Source organism: Triticum urartu, chromosome 1, assembly GCF_003073215.2.
Source record: "Triticum urartu cultivar G1812 chromosome 1, Tu2.1, whole genome shotgun sequence".
Lineage (NCBI taxonomy): Eukaryota > Viridiplantae > Streptophyta > Magnoliopsida > Poales > Poaceae > Triticum > Triticum urartu.
Genome location: NC_053022.1, coordinates 333,166,447 through 333,192,676, shown reverse-complemented (window position 1 = coordinate 333,192,676; position 26,230 = coordinate 333,166,447). Strand labels below are relative to the sequence as shown.

Genomic DNA, 26,230 nt, shown 5'->3' with positions numbered 1-26,230 from the left:
TTGAGTCAAACAAGTATGCATGTCACAATTCCCTATGCGAGATCCAACGGTGATTAATTTGGGTGGGGGGGGGGGGGGGGGAGATATTTTCAAAGAGAAGGTGCACTTCATGTTAACTAGATTGGCTTGTTTTCCTCCTCAAACTAGTTTTCAGCTCATTTTACCTTCCATAATTAATACTACTATGTGAGAAGCATTTTAGCTCTAGCCCTTCTTGTTAGTAAAACATAACCTTTAAAGGCGTTCTTTTTGAAAAAAAAACTCACATCATGTAGCTTATATGGAGAAGTATATCTGTGGAAAGCTAAAAAAGTATATCTGAGAAAATTTTCATCTCAAAATATGCAATTTTGTAACTCGTGAAAAACATCAAGTAGCCCATTTTTTAATATTTTGTCGAGGTTTTTTTGCGGGAAATTTAGAGAGCTTTATTCAAACAAAAGAGCTCCTGAGACAATCAGCTAGAAGGCTGGTCACCAGGAAGGGAGGTTAAGAATCCAACCAACTCTTGGTGACCATCAACGAGTATAGGCACGCTTAGCGCTTAGATGGGCTAGGAAATTAGCAGACTTGTTTACATGTTGAATAACTAAAGAAATAAATGACGAAGCAAGCTCTCCAATCTCTAAGAGTATCGGTGCCAAAACAGAACGTCAGTTGCCGGCAAGTGTTCCAGAGGTTCACCACCTCCAGGCAATCTGTTTCCATTATCACATGTGAGTATTCTCTCAATTTTGCAAAGATGATGCCATCTCTCAGTGATAAGGCCTCAACGATCATCGGACCAGTAACCCCCAACATGGGGTTTGCACCAAGCACCCAACAAAGCTGTGGCAGATCGAGCCACACCACCAGCCCCTGCCGTGCTTTTCTCAGAGTTCAGTGTGCCATCCATGTTAACCTTCACCCAGCTCTGATCAGATGGACGCCATCCATGGCCAGAAAGACCAAACACTTGGGGTTCAGGTATATCAAGCAAAGGAAGATCCTTCCTAACGCACCGTTGGAGTTGCAATTCTTAAAGCTAAATGTATATGTACGTGATACTCCAACCAACCAGCCTCACATATGTATTTTTGTAGAATTTTCAACCATGTGTTCTCCCATAAACCCGGTGAAGGGTTACGGATCGAGTTAAATGTGCCCAAGAATAAATTGGGGAAGAAAGTGAATGGAATCAATAGTTTATTGGAAGAAGAGTTCATAAATTTGTATAACGTACTCAAGTGAGCTCGTTATTTTATGTAAATTTCATGATAATATATTAATCGGAAAGTTACGAGACGTTTTGATGTGTACTAGTACATGCCCATGTGTTCCTCATATCTCGGCATAATATCATATAAAATACATAGGCTAGAAAAGATAAAATTGTGAATCTGTAACAGGATTTCCAGATGTTTGTGCTGTTTACTGTATAGCTTACAAATGAGAAGCTGCCCAAACAAAAGTATTCACATGCATAGTTCACATCTACACGATGAACATTTTCTTAATTGTCTCTGAATTTATGAAAATTAAAAATCTGTTTTTGATTAACAAATAGGTGTTCACACAGTCCTGGATTATACCATGAGAAACTACCAGGAACAAACTATGTGCCGGCCGGGTGGGATTCAGGACTGTCATTCGATTTCTAGCAAATTATAATTAGATCATAATCAAGTGAAAAATGAAATAAAGAACGGTTCAAAATATTAACAATCACAAAAATTGCACGTATGCTGGAGGATCTCAAGAATCAATCAAGCCAAGAGAGGCTGAATTTCGTGTTTTGACCATTTCTGAAACCTATTCAAGATTTGACCCTAGTTTGAAAAAATTTCAAAATCTGACCCTTTTGCTACCGCCAGGGACCATGGCGGTAGGGCATAACAGCCTACCGCCAAGGTCCCTGGCGGTAGGGTTGCATGCCCTACCGCCGAAAACCTCCTAAGTATTGAACACAGTGTGTGCTCGTGCCTACCGACAAGCACCTTGATGGTAGGGTTGTGCAGGCTACCGCCACGGTAGCGATGTTTCCTACCGCCAAAGTCCCTGACGGTAGGCTGTTAGACCCTACCGCCATGGACTCTGGCGATAGCAAAAGGTTCAGATCTTAAAAAAAATTAAACTAGGATCAAATCTCGAATAAGTTCCAGAAAAGAGTCAAAACACGAAAATTTGTCGCCAAGAGAAGTACGTCACGACGAAGTAACTGGTCTCAGGTAGTACCTCTGGAGGCGCAGGCGCAGGCGCAGAGTTGATGGGAACCACGAGGCCGCCGCTCGTCTGCTCGCCGGCCTCCACGCCGGTCAGCTCAGTGGCCACGACTCCAGCAATCTGGCATGCGCAGGATGCATATGGAGGACAAAGCTAATTAAGCTAGATCTCGTCATAGCTAGCTAGGGCGCCCTTGTACTAGCTCGAGAACGTATGTTATGTTCTACACTGTATGTCGACAGAGTGGCTGTGGCATGATCTCGTCAAGTACCTCGTAAATGTCGCCGCCGAACAGGATGGAGAAGGTGTCCTTGATTGGCTGTGGCATGATCACGGCCTCCATGCGGTGGTTGCCGTGGTCTTGGGCGATGACGTCGTCCCTGTAGATGCGCTCCTCGGTCTGCCCCATCGCCACCCGCCCCATCGTCACCGTCGGGAAGCGCTCAGCCATGGGAATGGGATGGTTTCTGCGTACAGCGTATCTACGCTTGCTGCTGCTGGCGCTGGCCCAAGAACGGGACTTGATCGATTCTTTTTCGAATCAAAAAAATCCTTTTCGGACGGGACCTGATCGATTCTCTGACTTCAGTATCAACAGCTTTGGGTCGGAAAAATTTGCAAGGTGATTGAGCGATAATGAAGAGCGGGCTCGCGGTATCCTTATATAGTGTGGCTGCGGCGAGAGTGCAGGTGGTGCTTGACGCGTCGATCGCATGTGGGCCCCATCAACAGCTTTGGGTCTGGTCCCACGATCCTGACGTCCATCTGGTCCGGCGATCCGTCCGTCTGCCTATTTTTGCTTTATTATATGACGAGTGCCTGATGTTTTGCAGTTAGGTCCTTCCCTTTGTTTTACGCTGTCCAGCCACCACGTGGGCGGTGGGCCCCATTTGCTGGTTTTATGGTATTTCCCAATCTTTCTTTTCTGAACACATTACAAACAAGTATGCTCACATATACACACATACACTCACTCCTATAAGCGCACATGCACACACTCTACCTCTATAAGCATCTTCAAAAGACTAAGTCGGCATATCATTTTGAAACTAGCGAAATTGCCACATACGCCAATCTCGTGAGGGCTGACGATGGAACATCCGGTCCGGATGACTTTAAAACAAGATATTGTATAAGCGTAAATGTTCAGATACACACACGAACATACAATCATCTCTATAAAGACAGAGTTGAATATAGGGAGCGTTTACACCATTACGAAAAAGGGTTGTCCCCCGCTTTTATATTATAAAGCACCAACACCAAGCATCCGACAACAACAAGATTCGAGAATAGGAAAAAGAAAATAAAGCATAAGTCACAACAAGGAAAAGGAAGAGGTCTCACCGGGGGCACAACAGAACAAGCCCCAATACAAGCTAAGAAAACAGAATCTAATCTGGCTCCGGAGGAAGAGGCGGCGGTGGTGCCATCGCGGCTGCAGCGTTTACGCCATTACACGTACACAAGCCGACGCGAAGGTGATAACCGGAGTAGGAGACATGGGTTGCTCAGCCGGAAGCATATGCAAGCTGACTACTCAGATAACATGTTAGGTAACCCTATGGTGCCCGCCCTGGCCCACTGACGAGCGTCTTCCTGGGTCACTTGGACGAGGCGCGAGACACAAGGTCGTTGGCCATCGAAGATGCAACCATTACAATGGTTCCGTAGTCATCAGGTGGTGAGTATGATGATGGAAGACCGGTGGTGAGCAAGACGGCTCAACTCAAAAGACGGCTCAACTCAAAGGAAGTTGGGGAATCATGCTAGAGTCATATTACAAGACCGGTGGTGAGCAAGCTCAACTCAAAAGACCGATCGATCTTCAGTCCGGTGGTTGAAGACGTGAAGGGTCTGCTCCAAGCTTTTGTAGTCCAATGTTACTTAGGTTCGTAGGGAGGCTAATTTTGTCGCCCGTAGGCCGCCATAATGATTAGTACACAAAATTAGAGGACATAGACTTCGGATTTTCACAGTGTTTTGAAAAAAATATAGGGTAATGAAGATTTACCATGGCTTGACAGCTGCTTTGCTACAGTTTTTTATAGACAGATTGAGGTGAGTTTTAGAGGGTGCTTAGATACGATTTAGTCCTATGACTAAAAGTACTGGGACTAAAACTTGCTAGCCTCACCCATGCTAATACATATTTATTATCCTCCAAACCCTTCAATCTAAAATTTGCATGTGTTCAAGGAGAGGAATTAAATGACGAAAGAGAGGGTTAATACATATTTTAGTAGGTTTCCTATAACTAAAATTTTTTAGCCTCAAAACTAGTCCTAGCCTCTCTTTAATCAGGGGTACTTCAAACTTTAGCTTTTAAAATGATCCAAGCATGCTCTTAGACTGCTTTTGACCGGTCTACTCATGTTTTTCTTTCTCTTTTTTTATTTGAAAGCATACTCATGTCTGTATTTATAGGAGCAGGAAAACAGTACACATAGTATGCATTTACAAATACAGATAACACACCATACGACGAGGATACACCCAATGGCACCATCGCAGACAACTTGCACAGAAGACCCTCACACAAAAATGTTTTACACAGTAGCCCCTTGGATCCTCCGCACGAACGACGCCTGCCGTGTGTCGACGACAGGCGACGTTGTTTTTTGAGCATCAGTACAGACACAAGCGCTCATATACACGCGCATACACTCATCCTTATGAACGCACAGACGCACACCCTACCCCTATGAGCACCTCCGAAAGACTGAGCCGGCATATCATTTTGAGATTTATGAAGTTATCATAGGCGCCTCGTCGTCAACGGGAACGTCTCCTCCCACTGAAATCGCATCGCCGAAAATTCTGAAATAAATTCAGAAATAATGCGAGCACCAGGATTTAAACCCTGATGAGTTGGGAATACCACTGTCTACCTAACTATCTCAACCACAGGTTGGTTCACTACGACAAGCGGCGTTGAACGAACGCTTCCGGAAGTCTCCTAACGAAAATATCAGTAGTTGGACCGTACCACCGCCAGTCGCTCGCCGAAAATTCTTTTTTTTTTAAATGCTCGCCGAAAATTTCTATACCTATAGGAAAGAAGAAACGTACGGAAATCAACTTGCGTGCGGACGCTCCTCGCCCGCTCCTCCCTTCTTCCGTAGAGTCAGAGAGGCGACGGGAGAGAGACTGAGAGAAACGGCGCCCGCTCCTCCCTTCTTCCATAGAGTCAGAGAGGCGACGGGAGAGAGACTGAGAGAAACGGCGAGGCCGTTGCTGCCTCCACCGGTCCACCCCTCGATGCTCTGCGCCCACCGTTCGTCGCCGCCTCTCTCTCTCTCTCTCTCTCTCTCTCTCTCTCTCTCTCTCTCTCTCTCTCTCTCTCTCCTTTGGTTCATGTGGGTCAAACCCCCATATTTGAAGTGCGGCTGTACAGAAAAGATGAACTTCCCCTTTCACCGCACATAAGTTGTTTGTGTTAATGTGTACTAGGAGAAACCAAGCTGATTGTGTTTATCAACTTTATTTTTCCACGGCAATATATATTATCTATTTGAAAGGTAAGCATAATTCAATTTTTTGCATAGTTATATGTAAATTTTAAAGGTAGTCAAAATTTTGTGTAGTTAGATAACAGAGTGGAGATTTTTGTTGCTGTATTTCCCAATCGTGCACTCAGTCCCGATAAAATTCACTAGCACATATTTCTTGCACTTATGCTAAATTTGGTTTACATCCTGTTTTCTTTCCGTTTGGTGGAACCTAATGTAAAAATCTCATAAGACCTCACTTTGATCTTTTTGACATTACAGTTCACATATTGATGTCATCGAGCACTACATCCGGTTTTACTTCGGTTAAATGCTGATTTCCAGAGAGGGTGTTTGCATCTGAAAGTTGTTGCCGGTCTAGCATAAGGAAAATACAGATATGGACTTATGAACAGTATGATGTACTATTTACCTAATTCAGTTTCTTTTAACTTTTTCAGCCAAATACATCAGAGAACTATAACTATTCATTGATGGGTCTGATTTCGAGATTACTTTCAGTTTGTCAAACTAGATTAGTCAATAGTTTTACTATAATAATTTGACCCAGATTTAGGGCCTGTTCGGATTCCCTCCCCTCCGTGACTCTGCTCCTGGAGCAGCCGGAGCTGCAGTTCAGATTTATAGATCGGGGAAACAGGTGCTCCTCGGATCCTTGGATTTGGTGGAGTTGGAGGTTTCCCGAACAGCTCCTTAAACATACCCCTTTTTGTTCCGATTGCAGGTGCTCCCGCGTGTCGACACCAACTTCACCTTCTCCTGCTTTGGTAAGTGTTTTATCAACTTGGTCTCCTGTAGAAAGAGATCTATTTTTCTTGTACAGCAGAATTTGTGGGTTTTCCATGGGGTATGCAAAATTGTAATCTGAAAAATTGAGGCCTTTTGATGCTTGATGCTGAAACCAGTTATGTTCTGTGACGAGGAACTGTTTATCTCCTAGAATTTATAGTCGTTTAGATGATATAGTACATAACGTGTCTCACCATGCTGGCCAATCGTCACTTTTGAGCCATTAAATCAGCACAAAGTTTGCTTTTAAGAATATTCGTATTTCAGTTCTGCTTGTTTTCATTGTTTCTGAATCTTGATCAAAACAACGAGATTTATAGCCCCATAACATGGATAAATGGCCTTTGAGTTGCATATTTAAACCTTGCAAGTTCCCGTAAATTTGATGCTGTGTCAGGTTCCATCTACTTGTATGCTACTGGAAGCATACAAACTCTACATGTAATGGATCCTGACACGGTGAAGGGGCTGGCCAATTGCAAGTCTTTGGATCTTGGAAAGGTTGCTACTTGCAGAAAGAGCATAGAGGGGGTATGAGAATTTTGATGGCAAATGGTGACATGGGTGTACACTAACGGAAGGTCATTTCACCTGAATTATTCATGGATAAAGTTAAGGTAATTGTGTCTTCACCGGGATATTTTTCATAGTTTGCGTGGTATAGACACATTTTTTTCAGGCAGATAATTGCTTCAAACAAAACTGTTTCTCCATGATGACGTTCAACGATAATGCTTGCTTAAAAATTGCTTAGGGCATCTCCAACGTCGATTCTCAAACTGCCTGCCTACGTCCGGACTGTGGAAGCCATCCCACGCGGGCCGGGCATGTATCATCCACAAGGCGGTCTAGATGTACTTTCTCCCGCAAATCGGAGGCAAATGTGAGGGCTTTGCGGGCGTCCGGACATCTCTCACTCCCGCTTCTGACCACACTGGCCCACCCAAACCCTCTTCTCGCTCGCCCGCACACATTCCCGCCCGGCGCTAGCTGCCTGCATTAATGCCGCTCTACAGCGCGCCGCTCCACATTGAAGACGACTTAGCACGCCGCCCGTTGTCCATCGACTGCCAAAACCGAACAAATATGGCCGGAGAGCATGGGCACGTTGCCGCCCGATCTAAGTCCACCACAGTCGCCGCACCGCAAACGACGCATAGACCTTCGACGAGACGCCACCAGGCTCCCCGCCATCGCCCGGGAATGGGCCACCGTGCCGCAGCCAAGCGCCACCACTCGACCGACCGCCCTGCACCAGCCATGGAGCACGAGTGGCTGAGAAGCGAAGGCCCCGCAGCCGCCCCTGCCGGCCGGGCTTTGCCGGCGGCGGCGAGGGAGGAGGGGGAGGAGTGGCGGCGTGTTAGGGTTACGCGGGGGGGGGGGGGGGGGGGGGGGGGGGGGGGGGGGGGGGGGGGGGGGGGGGTGGACATGTTGCAAATACACAGATAATAGAACTTTTGATCATCATTGATGCCACCTTTGCGTGATCAGACAAGCAGCAAAGGAGCTCTTTCCGATGAAGAATCAAAAGGATCAGAAAGTGTGAACAGAGACAATAAACGACTTCTCGTATGAAAGACTAAAAATGTGGTCCGCCAGGGACAGCGGCTGTTGTGTTCCTTACTGCATTCCTTAGCTTAGACTGCAGGCACCGTAGTTAAGAATCCAGTTTACTCTAGATCACCCGGGCCGTGTCAAGGTTATGTATTTTGTGCTATGTCACGGTTATGTGTTTTGTGTCTCAGACTTAACTGCCGTAAGTTCACGCTTCATGGAGTACTGAAATGATCAATATCGAACAATCTATGTATTTATGTTGTTTTCTGCATAGTTCATGTTAGCTTATACCTCCTCCGTCTCAAAATAAGTGACTCAACTTTGCACTAACTTTAGTATCTCCATCCCAAAAGCTTATACTTTCTCCGTCCCAAAATAAAGTGACTCAACTTTGTACTAACTTTAATACCTCCATCCCAAAAGCTTATACTCGCTTCGTCTCAAAATAAGTGACTTAATGTTGTACTAACTTTAGTATGAAAAATACTATATTTGAATCTTGACAGGTCAAGCGACAGGTAATTAATAAATCATCTCAAACAGATGGATACAACTCTTTGATCCAAGGCCCTGTTTGGTTCAGCTTTTATCGATGGATTCCGTTGACACGCAGCAGAATCTGAACCAAAGGGCGAACCCAGCAAAATCCGATTTCAGAAATCCGCTGCCAAAATCTGAACCAAAAGCGGAAGCAGCCCAGGACGTGCTTTCCAAAATATGATTCCGCTGTGGGCCAAAATCTGAAAAAGCTGTATCAGTTGCTTTGTCAAATGACCTACATCTTTTTCACATCAAATTTTCCACAGTTGTTTTTCCGTAGCAGATTTTTCACAGCTACTTTTAGAAATCTACAGCCGAACCGAACAGGGCCTAAGCATGACCGTTGTGGCTTTGCTGCTGTACCACCAGACCAACGTGGCAGTATAACACATATCTAAAGACAATAGAAGACACTTCCAAAAGAGCTTATAAATGAATGAACACAGACAAAATCAGCCATAAGCGCAGCCGACTAATCAACAGCCATATAATCATAAACACAACGATAAGCTCTACTGAATCCGTCACACAAATTAGCCAACGGCCAAACCAGCAACAGGCCAAACCTAAACAGCAACGGGCACAGACAAGGGCACGACGTGAGCGTGACGCCCCGCAGCCCGCACCACCAGTTTAGTCGAGGAAGGTTGCCGAAACAAGCTGTGGAAAACCTCCCGAATTATGGAAATGATAAATACCGATGACAAAATTGAACGTTTTCAATGACAATTTTAGTGACACGATGATGACAAGTTTAGTTGACATGCACGTCAATTTCTTGACAAAAAATACACTAAGCACGGATTTGCCATACATATGAACTAAACTTTCCATTCTCGCTCATTACAATTGCCATCGAAAATTGCTTTTAAAATTTTTGTCATAAAACATTTGATTTGCCATTGAAAGTTGCTTTTAAAATTTTTGTCATAAAAATGTTTGATTTGCCATGGTCAAAAAACGTCCGTCGGGGCATTATCGGGGTCCGAGAATTATTGTCGACGTTTTGAACTCAGACATGTCGCCGAGGCTATTGAACAAATAGCCAACTATTCCAAGTCGACATAGGGTCCACTGGTCAGCACACACACCTCTATATTTTTGATAAAAAAAAACAAGCGCACTCACCTCTATAATGCAATGTGTCGTGCACCTCGTGTGCGTGGATGATGCACATCGTCCACCGTCGCTCGAGCCATGCATCGAAGATCTCTATTGCATGTTGCCTCGCATGCCTGATGGCTGGCAGAGCATCTTTAACCATAGTACTTTCCTAATTTGACTTTGTATGTCCACGGATGCGTCCACAGACAACAAGGGTTCGACCCTTATTTGTTAGTCCATGCAACTGTATCCCATATCCGAACCTTCAAAGCCATACAAAAACATGCAATGTCGATTAACACACGTAAACACATAAGACATTTCGAATTCATAGACATATCAAGTTCATACACACAATTTAGGCAGGACAACTTAGGCAGGACAACTGGACATAGCAAGTTCATACACAACTAGGATAGGATGGACATAGCAAGTTCGTACATACATAGGACTAGGTTCTACTAAATACTAGGGCTAGAAAAAAATAAAACTAGGATGGGATCTTCAGCGCTTCACCTTGCCCACTTTCGGATGCTCTAATATGGCGGGTGGCGAGCTCCTATGCACCCTCATTCAACAGTACATTTGAAAAAAAAGTAAGCAGAATATAAAAAATCCAAAAGTTTTTGTTAACAAACATTGACAAATGTTGTAAGAAAAGTTGTTCCAAAATGCTCCCGTAAAAAACAAAGTTGATGCTTCAAAATGCTTTCAAAAACAGACTTTTTGGAGTATCAATTTTTTATGGAAATATTTTGGAATGTTGTTTCTTCATGAAACTTTGGAGGCGTGTTGAAAATTCGTTAATGTTTGTTCCCAAAATATTTCAGATTTCTTTTGATTTGTTTACTATTTTTTGATTTTACTGTTTATGAGGGAGCATGTTAGCTCATGAGCATAACTTCATGTCCCTATCATCCATACTGCATTAGAGCATATACATTTTTTTGGAAACGAAAGCTCAAGAGGAGCCCGACTTTGAATTAACAAAGCCAACAACCGGCCAGGAATTACAACGACACATACAACGGGAAAGAAAAAATATAGAAACTGGAAACGGCAGATACAAGGTGCTCCAAAAACATCTTACATGCACCACAACAGAAAGCACAAGGATATTCTACAGGAAGACTAGCTAAATGTTAATGGAGCTCTTTGACGTGAATGAAGCACCAAAGCAATGACAGCAAGCGTTCAAGGGGGAATCGCACGCAGCGAAGCTGAACATGCCCTGGTCTAACCCAAAAGGAGACCACCACCATCGAACCTTCCTTCTTCAATTCCGAAGGGGACCCCTGCCCCTCGCCCTGGATCGAAGGCCGCCGGACCGTCGCAAATTGAAGCAGCTCACCCTAGAGCAAGGAGCGGGAGATGCTGTAGCGCCTTGGGAGATTCTCAGCGTGACCAACCCACTATGCAAGATCACCAGGAGAAGAGCCAAACCACAGCTCAATGGTCCATACACGAAGAAATGAAGCTGTTGAAGGACGAGGGCAATGAAGAAACAATCGCAGAGTTGATAAACACCTGAAGCTGAGACAAGAATAGCTCGGATTAGGATCCATGCCCGAATCGCCTACGCCGTGCTGCTACACACAGGGGAGAGGAACCCTATCCCCTCCCCCACCATGGCAACACACAAACGACCGGCCTACGGACAACCACATGGAGCTAATCTTGCGAAAAATCCCAGTGTTATCTCCAACTGTGATGTCGTTGCACGCCGGAGAACCACATCCAAACGCCAATGCATACCCCAACTCATCCAAGACGACACCTTCAGGAAGGTGACAACGCAAGCCGCGTGGCTGGTGCCTAGACCACAACTGGCAAAGGTTTTCACCCGGGAATGAGAGGGGAGGGAGAGGGGATCGAACCTCGACGGCGCCTCTGAGAAGGGGAACGACGCCAGCTGACGTCGCCGCCGTGACAGGAAACAACCGGCCAAAAATTTCTCCCAGTCCGAGCTCGCAACTCCGGCAACCCACCTTCAACGGATCTGTCGACCGTCGCCCGCCACGACCCAGATCTAGCGGGGAAAAGGCGTGGGAAGGGGGAGGAAGAAGGCCTCCAGATCTGACGTGCAGCCAGGGGCACAAGGCCACCCACCTCGACCATCGCCTAACGCCTCCACCACTTGCCGCCCGCACGGCCAAGTGGGGAGGAGGAGCACCAGCGAACGCCACTCGCCGCAAAGCAGGCGCCGCCGCACTACCTGAGGCCGCCGCCTCGGCTACAGGGCCCCTCCTTGCGGATATGGAGCAACATGGCCTCGCCGCTACCTTCCTTGGTAGCCGCGCGGACTTCGCCGACGACCCCTCTGGCGGCGGCAAGGCGGGGAGGGGGTGGGGTGGGGAAGGTGGGTTGGCGGCTAGGGTTGCATCCTCGCCCGCGTCGCCCCAGGTGGAGCGAAGCGGGGGCCTTTTTTCGTTCGGGGCTAGTGAGAGTATCTACATCCGCGGACCAAATCCAAACCGACAGTGACATGTCACATCTCAAATTTTCCTTTGCTCAAGCGGGCACCTCAAATCCATGCAGAGACATGCAACGTAAATGTAAACTCAAATCCATCACCTAAATAAGCACATGCCATCGGAGTGCCAAAATTTGGCATGCTTTACCTACATACTACTATGGATCATCCACGGCTGACCTTGCCCTTGCTCTTCCTATCGCCCTTGTTGTCTTTCTCATGGAAGTAGCACTCGAAAGCACAAAATGGATCAAGCCAGATTTGCTCTTCGTGGGAGTTGAGCGACCTGTCGCTGTCCTCCCTCTCCTCTTGGGGGGGGGGGGGGGGGGGAGTTCGCCCATGGCACAAACCGCCTGATTTTGCTCTCGGGAGAGGGCGCATGTGTTTCCTCCTGTGCCGCTTTTTTTGGATGCGGACACGGATGACTTCCTCCTCTACGGCAGCAAGCGTTGCTACATTTGCCACCTCTGCCATGTCAGGCACACCGGTCCCTGCAGCACTGATACTTCGATGGACCGGAGATGGGAGGCTAATGGACTGTGATGCTCTAGCCTTGTGGATCCGAGCGCCCATTCCGCCGACTCAATGGATGCGTGTCAAACTGATCCCGTCATCGGTTGGGCGCAATCCTCCTGGGAGCGACGAGGGAGCGACGAAGGGCAATGTGAACAACCATAGTCTCCTCCACCCTACATGAAACTTTGTAGGTGTGTTGAAAATTCGTTAATGTTTGTTCTCAAAATATTTTAGATATCTTTTGATTTGTTTACTATTTTTCGATTTTACTGTTTTTATGACGGAGCATGTTAGCTCGTGAGCATAACTTCATGTCCCTATCATCCACTGCTACTGCATTAGAGCATCTACATCAGCGGACCAAGTCTAGACCGACAGTGACCGATCACATCTCAAATTTTCCTTCGCACAGGCGGACACCTCAAATCCACACAAAAACATGCAACGTAAATGTAAACTCGAATCCACCAGCTAAATAAGCACATGCCATCGGACTGCCAAAATTTGGCATGCTTTACGTGCATACTACTATGGATCATCCACGGCTGACCTTGCCCTTGCTCTTTTTTTCGTCCTTGTCGTCTTTCTCACGGAAGTAGCGCCCGAAAACACAAAATGAATCAAGCCAGATTTGCTCTTCCTTGGAGTTGAGGGACCTGTCGCTGTCCTCCCTCTCCTCTTGGGGGGGGGGGGGGGGGGGGGGGGGGGGGGGCAGCTCGGCCATGGCACAAACCGCCTGAGTTTGCTCTCGGGAAAGGGCGCATGTTTTCATCCCGTGCCGCTTTTTAGGATGCGGGCACGGATGGCTTCCTCTACGGCAGCGATCGCTGCTACATTTGCCACCTCTGCCATGTCGGGCACACCGGTCCCTGTAGCACTTATACTATGATCGACCGGAGATGGGAGGCTAATGGACCGTGATGCTCCAGTCTGGTGGAGCTGATCGCCTGTTCCGCCGACTCAATGGATGCACGCCAAATTGATCATGTCGTTTGTTGGGCGCAGTCCTCCCGGGAGGGACGGAGGGCAATGTGAACAACCATAGCCTCCTCCACCCCGCATGGGACGACACCCAGTCGGCGGACCCGGAGTGGCCAGAGTTAGATCGATTGTTCGGCATGCCGGAGAAGACCGGAGGTCATCGAAAGTGAGCTTGGGGGCGAAGCGGAGTGGAGTGGCATCGCTAGGGTTTGGTATGGCAAAAGGATGGGGCGAATATATGTGGGGTCGAGGTGAGTCGGATCAGACCTGGCGAACGCTCCCGGCCCTCCCATATTCAACCCAGATTTGGGCTGGATATGAGAGGCGTTGGTCAGCCGGGCGTTTGAGATTGGTTTGAGGCGTCCAGGTGAGTCACGTTTTTTTGAGGCGTCCGGGCGTTTGAGATTTGTTTGAGGCGTCCGGATGAGTCCGGGTGAGTCCGGGTGAGATTGGTTTGAGGTGTCCGGCTGTAGATGCTGGTATTATCCAAGTCCTTTTGTTTTCCTCAATCAACAATTAAACACAATTGTTTCTGCTAATTCAAGCCGGCCGTGCTCCTCTGCACGATGGAACATAGCTTACACCAAAAGCACAAAGGAATCTCCCGCCACTTCCTATTTCTACACAGACGCCGTCGCATATCATCCTCACATTTCATGTACGCGCCGTCGCGGTGTGCTACTACTAGTCAGCAGTTCAGCACCCCGAGCGATCGATCGATCGATCAGCTAAGGCTAATTAACGGGCTACTTTTGTCCCGTCCTGTGAGTAACAATCTTGGCTGGGCCTTCGTTTCCCGCTCCGGCCGGGACCTATTCCGCCGCCGCTATCACCTCGCCTCCTCCCCTATTTAACCAGTCCCACTGCATGCACAAGCAACATGGCCAAAGGTCAACAAGGTACGTACGCACGTGCAGGATATGAATGAAACTAACTAAGCTGAGCAGAGCACCAACCCAATCCCGGCCAGTCAGTTAAATCTTGGCGAACTCGCCTTCTCTGCACACCCCGACGTTGATCGTCATCGACCGGTTTTCCCCCTTCTTCGGCGACGACAGCACCTTGCAGCAATTTCTCCTCGGCGACTGCGCAATGGCAGCAATGAAATTGTGAATTAACGACCAAAACTGCCGTACTATCATGTTCCAAGATGGAAAGGAAGAAGAAGAAACAGCGTGTGTGTGTGTGTGTGTGCTTACCCTTTTCCAGAGATCGGGGTCGGGCTTCTTGAGGACGACGATGTGGTCGAGGAGCGCGGCCGGGTCGGCGATGCGCCACCGGCAGGGCGGCGGCTTCACGCGGTGCCGCTCGTACTCCGTCACCGTCACGTTCCGGCGGCGGTCCATCCGCGAGTCGCGCATGTAGTACACGTTGGGCTTCTGGCACGGCTGCCGCGCCACGGGCCGCGTGTTGAAGGAGTAGGCCGTGTAGTCGGCGCGCCGGTACCAGTTGAGGAACGACCGCACCGGTATCTCCATCTCCCGCGGCGACAGCACCCCGCGCACCACCATCACCGCGAACCCCCACGACACCGACACCGTCCACTGGTGCTCCCCGTCGTAGCACACCGACTGCTGGGCCACCGCCGCCGAGTCGAGCTGCACGGGCCCGTCGTACAGCTTCCGCAGCGCCCCGGCCCGCGACGGCGTCGTCGGGAACACCGGCTCCAGGAAGTCGAGGTGGTGCAGCGTCACCAGCGGCGCCACGGGGTGCGCGCCCAGGAGGCCCAGCACGTCGCCCCACAGGTCGCACTGGTGGAACCCCGGGTGGCGCGTCAGGGGCACGCCAAGCTCCGACATGCACGCGTGGATGCGGTCGTCGCTGCCGTACAGCGCCGGGTACCGGTGCAGGCACCCGTCCTGCATCTTGGCCAGCTCCTCCGCCAGCGCGCGGCTGATGGCGAACCCGCCGCCGCCGAACGCCATGCCGTAGGAGAAGATGAGGTTCTGGATGTGGCTCTCCGACGGCGACCCGATGTAGTACGGCTGCGTGTGGTCGTACCGGGACAGCACGTGCACCAGGTTCTCCGGGAGGAACACCGTGTCGTCGTCGCCCATCACGAACCACCGGACCCCCGGGAGGCCCAGGCGGTAGCTCTCGGAGACGATGCGGGAGATCCGCAGCGCCGACCGGCTGCCGGCCCCGTGCGTGTACGGGAACTTGGACGTGTCCGAGCTCACCATGATCGCCGGGAGCCCCGTGCGCGAGCTCTTGGAGTAGAACTCCTCCACGGGCTTGTCCATCCACACGAAACCTCGCATCCTCCCCGGCCGCCACCACAGCTTGATGTACTCCTTACGGCTCTCCCACAGCGCCGACGAGGCGCCGATGCCAAACACGATGTGCCGCAGCCCGGTGGGCGCATCGTCCGCCGACACCATCGGCGGCCTCATCGAAGTGTTTGACGAGGACGCATTCGGGTTGGCCACCACGAAATGCACCATGGCGCCGGCGCCCTCCGGCGAGCACCGCGGGTTGTAGATAGGCGAGATCGCGGCGACGACCATGTACAGGAACAACACGGGTAGGACGGCGTAGAGGAGGATGCCGTAGAGGAAATAAGACCTGGGCTTGCCGGCTGAGGCACCGCCGGCGCCGCCATGCATGCCGTTGGCCGGCTGCTTATCGCCGGCCCCTCCTCCGCCCCTCATTCCAACGCCCTCGTCGTGATCGATCGCAATGGCCAGGCTTGATCGACGAGTTGCTAAAAGTGGATAGTGTGCTAACGGTGGTCAGGTCGTTTTTTGTCTGAGAAGGGCAGGTGTGCGTTGGACGGCAAAGGAGCAGTCGACACATTTGCGCCGGCGCCGTGGCCTGGTCAATGGCATGTTCGCCTTTCTTGGATCTTATGTTTCCCGGTGGCCGGTGGTGTTGTCCGGGTTCATATACCGATACCGATGCAGCGAACAGAAAGGAGATTTCATTGGGGCGTATCTATGCACTTCGTACATACTCATGCACGACACGCCTTATCATGCACGCACAAGCGATAGGACACGTTATATGTGATTTACAAACGAGTAGCACATATGCCCGTGCGTTGTAATAGAGAAAAAAATAGCGCACATTTAAATTTAATGAGAATTATATGTGCTAGCAAAATCCTGTGTGTAGGCCAAGAAGGAACATTTAGGTTCTGAGTTTCGCCGCGTGTGAAAAAATCAATCCGCTATTTTCTTGTTAATTGATCGATGGAATTTAAGGGTTTTGTTAGATCATCGCACACCAAAGAAGGCCTGTGAATTATTCATCTATTTTTTTCCATTCATTCGAGGGGGTTCTAAGGCATGAAGTTTCATAATATGAAAGTGAGGCGGGCTTCGGATATGAGGCCTTTTGGCGAAGCCAAGTCAATTTTGGGCCACCAAACCCTACAACTCTTTTTCATGTACAAGCCAGATATAGTACGATGGAGTTAATTCTACTTTGCTATTTTTTCATTAATTGATCGAGGGGGTTTAAGGTGTGAAGTTTTATAATATGAGAGTGAGCCGGGTCTTCTCTTTTCCATGCATCTAGTTCACATAGTCGGGTTTTCTCTCTTTTTTTTGAAATGAGACAAAAGACTTATCATTTGCATTGATTAAGAAGAGTGAGAATTGGCGGGTTAAATTGATGGAAAACCAGGCTAAAACCGATACAATCTAGCTCACAAAATGGGCACTACGGGCCAACCTGGCCACCGACATGGAACACAGAGTTGCAGAACAGATGCACAAGCCATGACGGCACATGCCAACAGATGGACACACGCACAAACAACCGACAACTCCGACTTTGACGATGAGCATCGCGAGGGAAATATGCAGGGCTTGCGCCGACCGCGCCCACCGCAACGACCACCGAGCGTCTGTCATCATCACCACCTGGACTCGCTCCATCGCACCTCCGACTTTACAGCAACCAGGCAACCCTCGGAAGAGCACCTCGGACACGCCGGAAAGATCCGACTACCAAAGCCCGATCCGCAACCCAAGCTCCTCTCGACGCCATGATCGTTGCCAAGCAGAAATCATCGCCCCGAAACAGCCTCCTTAGCAAACCACGCGGCGACGATGCCTCCAACCAACGTGGCGAAGATGCTGCCAACAACCGGTCTCCGGATGTAGCCGGCTCCGAGACGATGCCCCCAAGGAGGAAGAAAACGTGAAGGTGCCTTCATTGCCTGATCCTGCGGATCTGAGGTTTCTCCCCAGAGCCAAGGCCGCGGGGAGAGGGAAGAAGCAACACACTGCAGCGACGCTTCCAAGAAAGAGTGCGGCGCCCGTGGGCATCACCATCGCCGCATCCGACAAAAGGCTAGAGATAGGATCTCTCCCTGTGAAGCTCGACCACCAACTACCCGAACCGGCCGGCCACAAACCGCCGCCCACCAAACCTTCTAGAGCACCGAGCCCGCCGTCTGACTCCAACTGAATGCGAAATCCCTCGATCTGCCATGTCCACGCACGCACCGCCCCTTGGCTGAAGTTGCCACCACCAAATCCGGGGCCGCCGCCCCGGCAACCAAAGACCTCCATCGCGTGGTCGTCTCATGCTGCACAACCAGAGACGAATCCTGAGCAGGGAGGGAGGGCCGCCACCCCACCCCAACTCGCAAGACGAGCTGCTAGATCCGCAGCCCGTCAGCGGAAACACCAGCCGGCACCACCACGGCGCCAAGCAAGGGAATGCATCAAGGGCCCCTCTAGGATGCACAGTAGGGGCCCGAGCCTCCCTCCATCCCAGCACTACCATCCGCCCTAGCCGCAGCTCGCGAGGGTCTAGATCGGGCCCGTGATGTCTACTACGCAACCTTTCTTCTTGTAGATTCGTGTTGGGCCTCCAAGCGCAGAGTTTTATAGGACAGTAGCAAATTTCCCTCAAGTGGATGACCTAATGTTTATCAATCCGTGGGAGGCGTAGGATGAAGATGGTCTCTCTTAAACAACCCTGCAACCAAATACAAGAAATCTCTTGTGTCCCCAACACACCCAATACAATGGTAAATTGTATAGGTGCACTAGTTCCGCGAAGAGATGGTGATGCAGGTGTAATATGGATAGCAGATATAGGTTTTTATAATCTGAAAATATAAAACAGTAAGGTAACTAGTAACAAAAATGAGCAAAAATGGTATTGCAATGCTTGAAATCAAGGCCTATGGTTCATACTTTTACTAGTGCAAGATCTCTCAACAATGATAACGTAATTGGATCATATAACAATCCCTCAACTTGCAACAAAGAATCACTCCAAAGTTTCTATCGGAGAACGTAGGAGGAAAACATGCATTAACCCCTATGCATAGATTACCACAATGTCACCTCAGGAATCCACGAGTTGAGTGCCAAAATATACATCAAGTGAATCAATATAATACCCCATTGTCATCACGGGTATCCATATGCAAGACATACATCAAGTGTTCTCAAATCCAATATTCAATCCAACATAACGAAACCTCAAAGAGAAAGACTCAATTCATCACAAGAAGGTAGAGAGAGAAGAACACCATAAGATCCAAATATATTAACAAAGCTCGCGGTATGTCAAGATCGTGCCAAATCGAGAACAGGAGAGAGGGAGATCAAACACATAGCTACTAGTACATACACTCAGCCCAAGGGTGAACTACTCCTTCCTCATCATGGTGGACTATGGGATGATGAACAAGGCCTCTGTTGATGATTTTCCCCTCCGGCAGGGTGCCGGATGATGCGGCTTGAACTATGTCGGTATTTTCCCAAAGAGGAAGGGATGGTGCAGCACAACTACGGTAGGTATTTCCCTCAGTGATGAGAACAAGGTTATCGAACCAGTAGGAGAACTACGCAACACTACGTGAACGACATCTGCACATAAAGAACAAATACTTGCAACCCGACGTAAAAGAGGGGTTGTCAATCCCTCTCGGGTATAAGATAGGTAAAATTTGTAGTAGATTGGATAAATAGATCTCGCGGGAATGCGAGATAAAGTAAATAAATAAAAATAGAAGCAAGGTATTTTTGGGTTTTTGGATCAATAGATCTAAAAATAAAAGCAAGTAAAAGTAAATCTCGAAGGCCAATATAATAAAGAAGAGACCCGGGGGCCGTAGATTTCACTAGTGGTTTCTCTCGATAAAAATAACATACGATGGGTAAATATATTACTGTTGGGCAATTGATAGAACTTCAAATAATTATGATGATATACAGGCAATGATCATAATATAGGTATCATGTCCAAGATTAGTAGACCGACTCCTGCCTGCATCTACTACTATTACTCCACACATGGACCGCTATCCAGCATGCACCTAGTGTATTAAGTTCATGGAGAAACGGAGTAATGCAATAAGAACGATGACATGATGTAGACAAGATCTACTCATATAGGAATAGACCCCATCTTGTTATCCTTAATAGCAACGATACATACGTGTCGTTTCCCCTTCTGTCACTGGGATCGAGCACCGTAAGATCGAACCCATCACAAAGCACGTCTTCCCATGGCAAGAAAAATTGATCTAGTCGGCCTAACTAAACCAAAGATTCAAAGAAAAACACGAGGCTATAAGTAATCATGCATATAAGAGATCAAAAGACTCAAATAACTTTCATGGATAAAAACATACACTATTGCAGGATGCTGATAATGCGACACTACGATCAGAGACCCTTCAATGAAACTGTGTGCGATGCAATAATCGCAAACGGTGGTGTAAAAAACCAATCAAAGAAGGTGCAAAACGTTTGAGATCACGGATGCATCAAACACGATTCAGATTTTAGTTGTGTGTGCGATGCCGGGCATACGGTCTTGTTTAATGAACTGTTTGCGATGAGGAGGAACAAAAGAAACGGGCAACCAGATGAAGGTGTGTGCGATATATAGCATACAGTTCACTCGGATGAACTGTTTGTGATTAGACAACACAAAAGAAACGGTCAGCCAGATCAAGGTGTGTGTGATATACGGCATACGGTTCACTCGGATGAACTGTTTTCGATTAGGCAACGCAACATAAACGGTTCAACCAGATCAAGGTGTGTGCAATGGAGGGCATACAGTTCATTTCGATAAGCTGTTTGTGTTCAGCCCAGAGAACAGAAATGTTTCACATAAACAAGATGTGTGTAATGCGTTGCAAACATCCAATTACATAGGTGGCTAATACACACATGACATTTCCACACACCAAAGTAAACTATTACATGCATAATTAACTAGGATAAACAATCATCTGATTATCATCTACTTCTTGTGCTAGCTCGATGTTCCTTCTATGCTAAGTTTCCATTAATTGATGGCATTTTATGAACATGCCACTGTTTCCCGTCATTTCTTCATTCGTTTCCCGCCACCCAGCGATATTGCGCATAAACCTAGGCGGCGCGCGACGCACGGAGGCAACGAGCGCAGCATGTAGCGCATCCACCTTTTCCAAGCATGCCAACCCACCGAAGCGCTGCCTCTGCCATCAACCTCGTCGACAAGGAAAACGAGCAGGCACCACAGCCTGTCGAGGCCGAGGCACTCCCCGGCAACGCGATGGACGACGCCGTGATGCGCGTCATCGCCAGGGTTGAGCAGACCCTTGGCGCATGGTGCTTCAGCACCGTGGATCAAGATAGGCATGTCAGCTCCGACAGGCTGCAGCTCGCCGCACAACATGATCGATGGCGCGCCGCAGAGCAAGCTAGGCGTGTCCGTGCCGATAGGCTGCGGCTCACCGCATGGCGAGACCGTTGGAGGACCACAGAGCGAGAGGCGCGGCGTGCCGCATAGCAAGAATGGATCCATCGGCGCTTTCTTGCTGTTGACAGGGCATCACAGCTGGGTACACGTCCCATCAGTACCCCCATTCCTCGCCAGGAGTGGGCAGAGGCCCTCTATGCCGTACTTGCACCAGAGGCCGGACGCGCCGTACTTGCACCGGATGCCCGCTGCGCAGTTCGCATGGGTCATGCCGTTCACCTTGTCCGCGGCCAGCTCGATGCGAACGCGCTGGTCGGTAGGCTCGACAGCCTCCTTGGCCCAGGTCTCCACCTGGGTGCAGTAGAGGAACATGGTCGTCGCATCCTTGAGCTGGTGATCTCTAATGAAATAGCCAACTTGGAGCTCGAGATCGCGCTCCAGATGTACCGCGAGCGTGTTGACCGCTTGGACGAACGCCTACATGAGTTCAGGCAGAGCCAAGAGCTACCGTAGGCAAGGGCTGTTGGTCATGGTCTCATGGACGCGTTTTATTTTGTTGAGTCGTTTCGACGTGGATAGCTATGTATTCAAAGCAATTATAGTATTGCTCTGTTTCAATGTGTGTACTCTGTTTTCCGTTTTTATATGTTCTGTTTCAATGTGTGTGTATACGCTTTCCATTCTGTATATGTGGATGATAACAGCTAGATTCAAATTAGTATACACAAATAGATAGAAAATGGAATTCATAATATATATATATATATATATTAATTGTTCATTAGTTCATTGATAACCCACAAGTATAGGGGATCGCAACAGTTTTCGAGGGTAAAGTATTCAACCCAAATTTATTGATTCGACACAAGGGGAGCCAAAGAATATTCTCAAGTATTAGCAGCTGAGTTGTCAATTCAACCACACCTGGAAACTTAATATCCGCAGCAAAGTATTTAGTAGCAAAGTAATATGATAGTAGTGGTAACGGTAGCAAAAGTAATGTTTTTGGTATTTTGTAGTGATGATAGCAATAGCAACGGAAAAGTAAATGAGCGAAGAACAATATATGGAAAGCTTGTAGGCAACAGATCGGTGATGGAGAATTATGCCGGATGCAGTTCATCATGTAACAATCATAACCTAGGGTGACACAGAACCAGCTCCAGTTCATCAATGTAATGTAGGCATGTATTCTGAATATAGTCATACATGCTTATGGAAAAGAACTTGCATGGCATATTTTGTTCTACCCTCCCGTGGCAGCGGGGTCCTAACGGAAACTAAGGGATATTAAAGCCTCCTTTTAATAGAGTACCGGAACAAAGCATTAGCACATAATGAATACATGAACTCCTCAAACTATGGTCATCACCGGTAAGTATCCCGATTATTGTCACTTCGGGGTTAACGGATCATAACACATAATAGGTGACTATAGACTTGCAAGATAGGATCAAGAACTCTCATATATTGATGAAAACATAATAGGTTCAGATCTGAAATCATGGCACTCGGGCCCTAGTGACAAGCATTAAGCATAGCAAAGTCATAGCAACATCAATCTCAGAACATAGTGGATACTAGGGATCAAACCCTAACAAAACTAACTCGATTACATGATAGATCCCATCCAACCCATCACCGTCCAGCAAGCTTACGATGGAATTACTCACGCACGGCGGTGAGCATCATGAAATTGGTGATGGAGGATGGTTGATGATGACGATGGCGACGGATTCCCCTCTCCGGAGCCCCGAACGGACTCCAGATCAGCCCTCCCGAGAGGTTTTAGGGCTTGGCGGCGGCTCCGTATCGTAAAACGTGATGAATTCTTCTCTCTGATTTTTTTCTCCCTGAAACCAAATATATAGAGTTGGAGTTGAGGTCGGGGAAGCTCCAGGGGGCCCACGAGGTAGGGGGGCGCGCCCTAGGGGGGCAGGCGCGCCCCCACCCTCATGGACAGGTGGTGGCCCCCCTGGCCTTCATCTTTTGCAAGGATTTTTTATTATTTCCGAAAAGTTGTTTCGTGAAGTTTCAGGTCATTCCGAGAAATTTTGTTTCTGCACATAAATAACACCATGGTAATTCTGCTGAAAACAGCGTCAGTCCGGGTTAGTTCCATTCAAATCATGGAAGTTAGAGTCCAAAACAAGGGCAAAAGTGTTTGGAAAAGTAGATACGACGGAGACGTATCAACTCCCCCAAGCTTAAACCCTTTCTTGTCCTCAAGCAATTCAATTGATAAACTGAAAGTGATAAAGAAAAACTTTTACAAACTCTGTTTGCTCTTGTTGTTGTAAATATGTAAAGCCAACATTCAAGTTTTCAGCAAAGATTATGACTAACCACATTCACAATAACGCTTAGGTCTCAAGTTTACTCATATCAATGGCATAATCAACTAGCGAGCAATAATAATAAATCTCGGATGACAACACTTTCTCAAAACAATCATAATATGATATAACAAGATGGTATCTCGCTAGCCCTTTCCGAGACCGCAAAACATAAATGCAGAGCACCTTTAAAGATCAAGGACTGACTAGACATTGTAATTCATGGTAAAAGAGATCTAGTCAAGTCATACTCAATGCAAACTAACAATAATGAATGCAAATAACAGCGGTGCTCTCCAACTGGTGCTTTTTAATAAGAGGATGATGACTCAACATGAAAGTAAATAGATAGGCCGTTCGTAGAGGGAAGCAGGGATTTGTAGAGGTGCCAGGGCTCGGTTTTGAAATAGAGGTGAATAATATTTTGAGCGGTATACTTTCATTGTCAACATAACAACCAAGAGATGGCAATATCTTCCATGCTACACACATTATAGGCGGTTCCCAAACAGAATGGTAAAGTTTATACTCCCCTTCCACCAACAAGCATCAATCCATGGCTTGCTCGAAACAACGAGTGCCTCCAACTAACAAGAGTCCCAGGGGGAGTTTTGTTTGCTATTATCTTGATTTGATTTGCATAAAGCATGGGACTAGGCATCCCGGTGACCAGCCATTTTCTCGTGAGTGAGGAGCGGAGTCCACTCCTCTTGTTAATAACCCGCCTAACATGGAAGATACGGACAACCCTAGTTGATACATGAGCTATTCGAGCATACAAAACAAGATATTTATTTGAAGGTTTAGAGTTTGGCACATACAAATTTACTTGGAACGGCAGGTAGATACCGTATATAGGTAGGTATGGTGGACTCATATGGAATAACTTTGGGGTTTATGGAGTTGGATGCACAAACAGTATTCCCGCTTAGTACATGTGAAGGCTAGCAAAAGACTGGGAAGCGACCAGCTAGAGAGCGACAACAGTCATGAACATGCATTAAAATTAATCAACACCGAATGCAAGCATGAGTAGGATATAATCCACCATGAACATAAATATCGTGAAGGATATGTTGATTTTGTTTCAACTACATCCGTGAACATGCGCCAAGTCAAGTCACTTAAATCATTCAGAGGAGGATACCACCCTATCAGCACGTTGGCACGCAAGGTAAACCATTATAAGCTCCTAGCTAATCAAGCATGGCACAAGAACTATGATCTCTAGTTGTCATTGCAAACATGTTTATTCATAATAGGCTAAATCAGGAACGATGGACTAATCATATTTACAAAAACAACAGAGGTCCAGTTCATACCAGCTTTTCTCATCTCAATAAGTTCGTCATGTAATCATCATTATTGCCTTTCACTTGCACGACCGAACGATGTGGATAATAATAATAGTGCACATGCATTGGACTAAGCTGGAATCTGCAAGAATTCAATAAACAGGAGAAGACAAGGCAATATGGGCTCTTTTGTCAGATCAACAATAATGCATATAAGAGCCACTTCAACATTTTAATTATGGTCTTCTCCTACCGACCCCCAAAGAAAAGAAAAGAAATAAAACTATTTACACGGGAAAGCTCCCAACAAGCAAAAGAAGAACACGAAATCTTTTCGGGTTTTCTTTTTAATTACTACTACAAGCAGGGAAAGTAAACTAATTAAAAGCTACAACTATTTTTTTGTTTTTTCTTAAGGTTTATTAAACACACAAGAAGAAAGCATAAAAAGGGAAATAAACTAGCATGGATGATACAATGAAAAAGTATGAGCACCGACATCTGGCAATGAGTGTGTGAACATAAATGTAATGTCGGTGAGAAATACGTACTCCCCCAAGCTTAGGCTTTTGGCCTAAGTTGGTCTATGGCCACGGCTGGCCTGGCGGATATCCATAATAATAGTTAGGGTCGTACTGCGAAGAAGAAGACTCCGATTGCCACTGGTTGGCAATCATCTCCGGATCCCACTGGTAATTAGACTGTCGTGGAGGATCAACTTGTGGTTCCGGCTCTGGTTCTATGGCTGATGTAGGGTTCCGATAGGCGTGAATAGCCTCTAACAGAACAAGGTACTGGCCTGCAGATAAATCAAACAAGGAAGGAGCAGGCAGGGTAATAGTCTCAGGATGATGTTTATCAAAGAACAATTTGTATTTAAGCTCTCTTCCCTATTATTAACAATAAAATCATGTGCTACCATACTCTTATAATCCAAATAAACACGAGGCATCACTTTTTCTTCCTTCTCATAATGCCTAATAGGTATATTAAAATGTGCAGCTGGGCGTGAGGCATAGATGCCTCCAAAGATGGGGCCCTTTGTATGGTTCAGACTTAACCGTTTAGCAATAATGCCGCCCATACTAATAGAGTTATCACTGAATAAACCATGGAGCAAAATAATAATATCAGGAACACTAAGGTTTCCACAGTTTCCACGACCAATTAAGCAACGACTAGCAAATAATGCAAAATAGCGTAAAACAGGAAAATGTATGCTAGTGATTCGTGCATCGGAAACCTTCCTCGTTTCCCCTA

The 26,230-nt window shown here is 47.4% G+C and overlaps 2 protein-coding genes and 1 long non-coding RNA gene across 4 annotated transcripts; 1 reads left to right on the top strand and 2 right to left on the bottom strand.

The window, feature by feature from the left end:
- Positions 1 to 676: 676 nt before the first annotated feature.
- Positions 677 to 3,246, bottom strand: LOC125510489. Its single transcript, XM_048675692.1, has 2 exons — positions 2,474 to 3,246; positions 677 to 2,322 (listed from the first exon to the last, which is right to left on the bottom strand). Exons 1-2 carry the CDS (start codon positions 2,651 to 2,653, stop codon positions 2,149 to 2,151), a joined length of 354 nt encoding a protein of 117 aa, XP_048531649.1. The 5' UTR covers positions 2,654 to 3,246; the 3' UTR covers positions 677 to 2,148.
- Positions 3,247 to 5,279: 2,033 nt separating this feature from the next.
- On the top strand, positions 5,280 to 7,205 carry LOC125510501. 2 transcript variants are annotated; one of them, XR_007284646.1, is made up of 2 exons: positions 5,280 to 5,479; positions 5,976 to 7,205. It is a non-coding gene; the product is annotated as an uncharacterized LOC125510501 (long non-coding RNA). The 2 variants fall into 2 exon arrangements; XR_007284645.1 differs by having other exon boundaries at positions 5,280 to 5,723.
- Positions 7,206 to 14,079: 6,874 nt separating this feature from the next.
- Positions 14,080 to 16,471, bottom strand: LOC125533065. Its single transcript, XM_048696856.1, has 2 exons — positions 14,874 to 16,471; positions 14,080 to 14,759 (listed from the first exon to the last, which is right to left on the bottom strand). The coding sequence occupies exons 1-2, from the start codon at positions 16,323 to 16,325 to the stop codon at positions 14,649 to 14,651; spliced, it is 1,563 nt and encodes a 520-aa protein (XP_048552813.1). The 5' UTR covers positions 16,326 to 16,471; the 3' UTR covers positions 14,080 to 14,648.
- Positions 16,472 to 26,230: the final 9,759 nt, after the last annotated feature.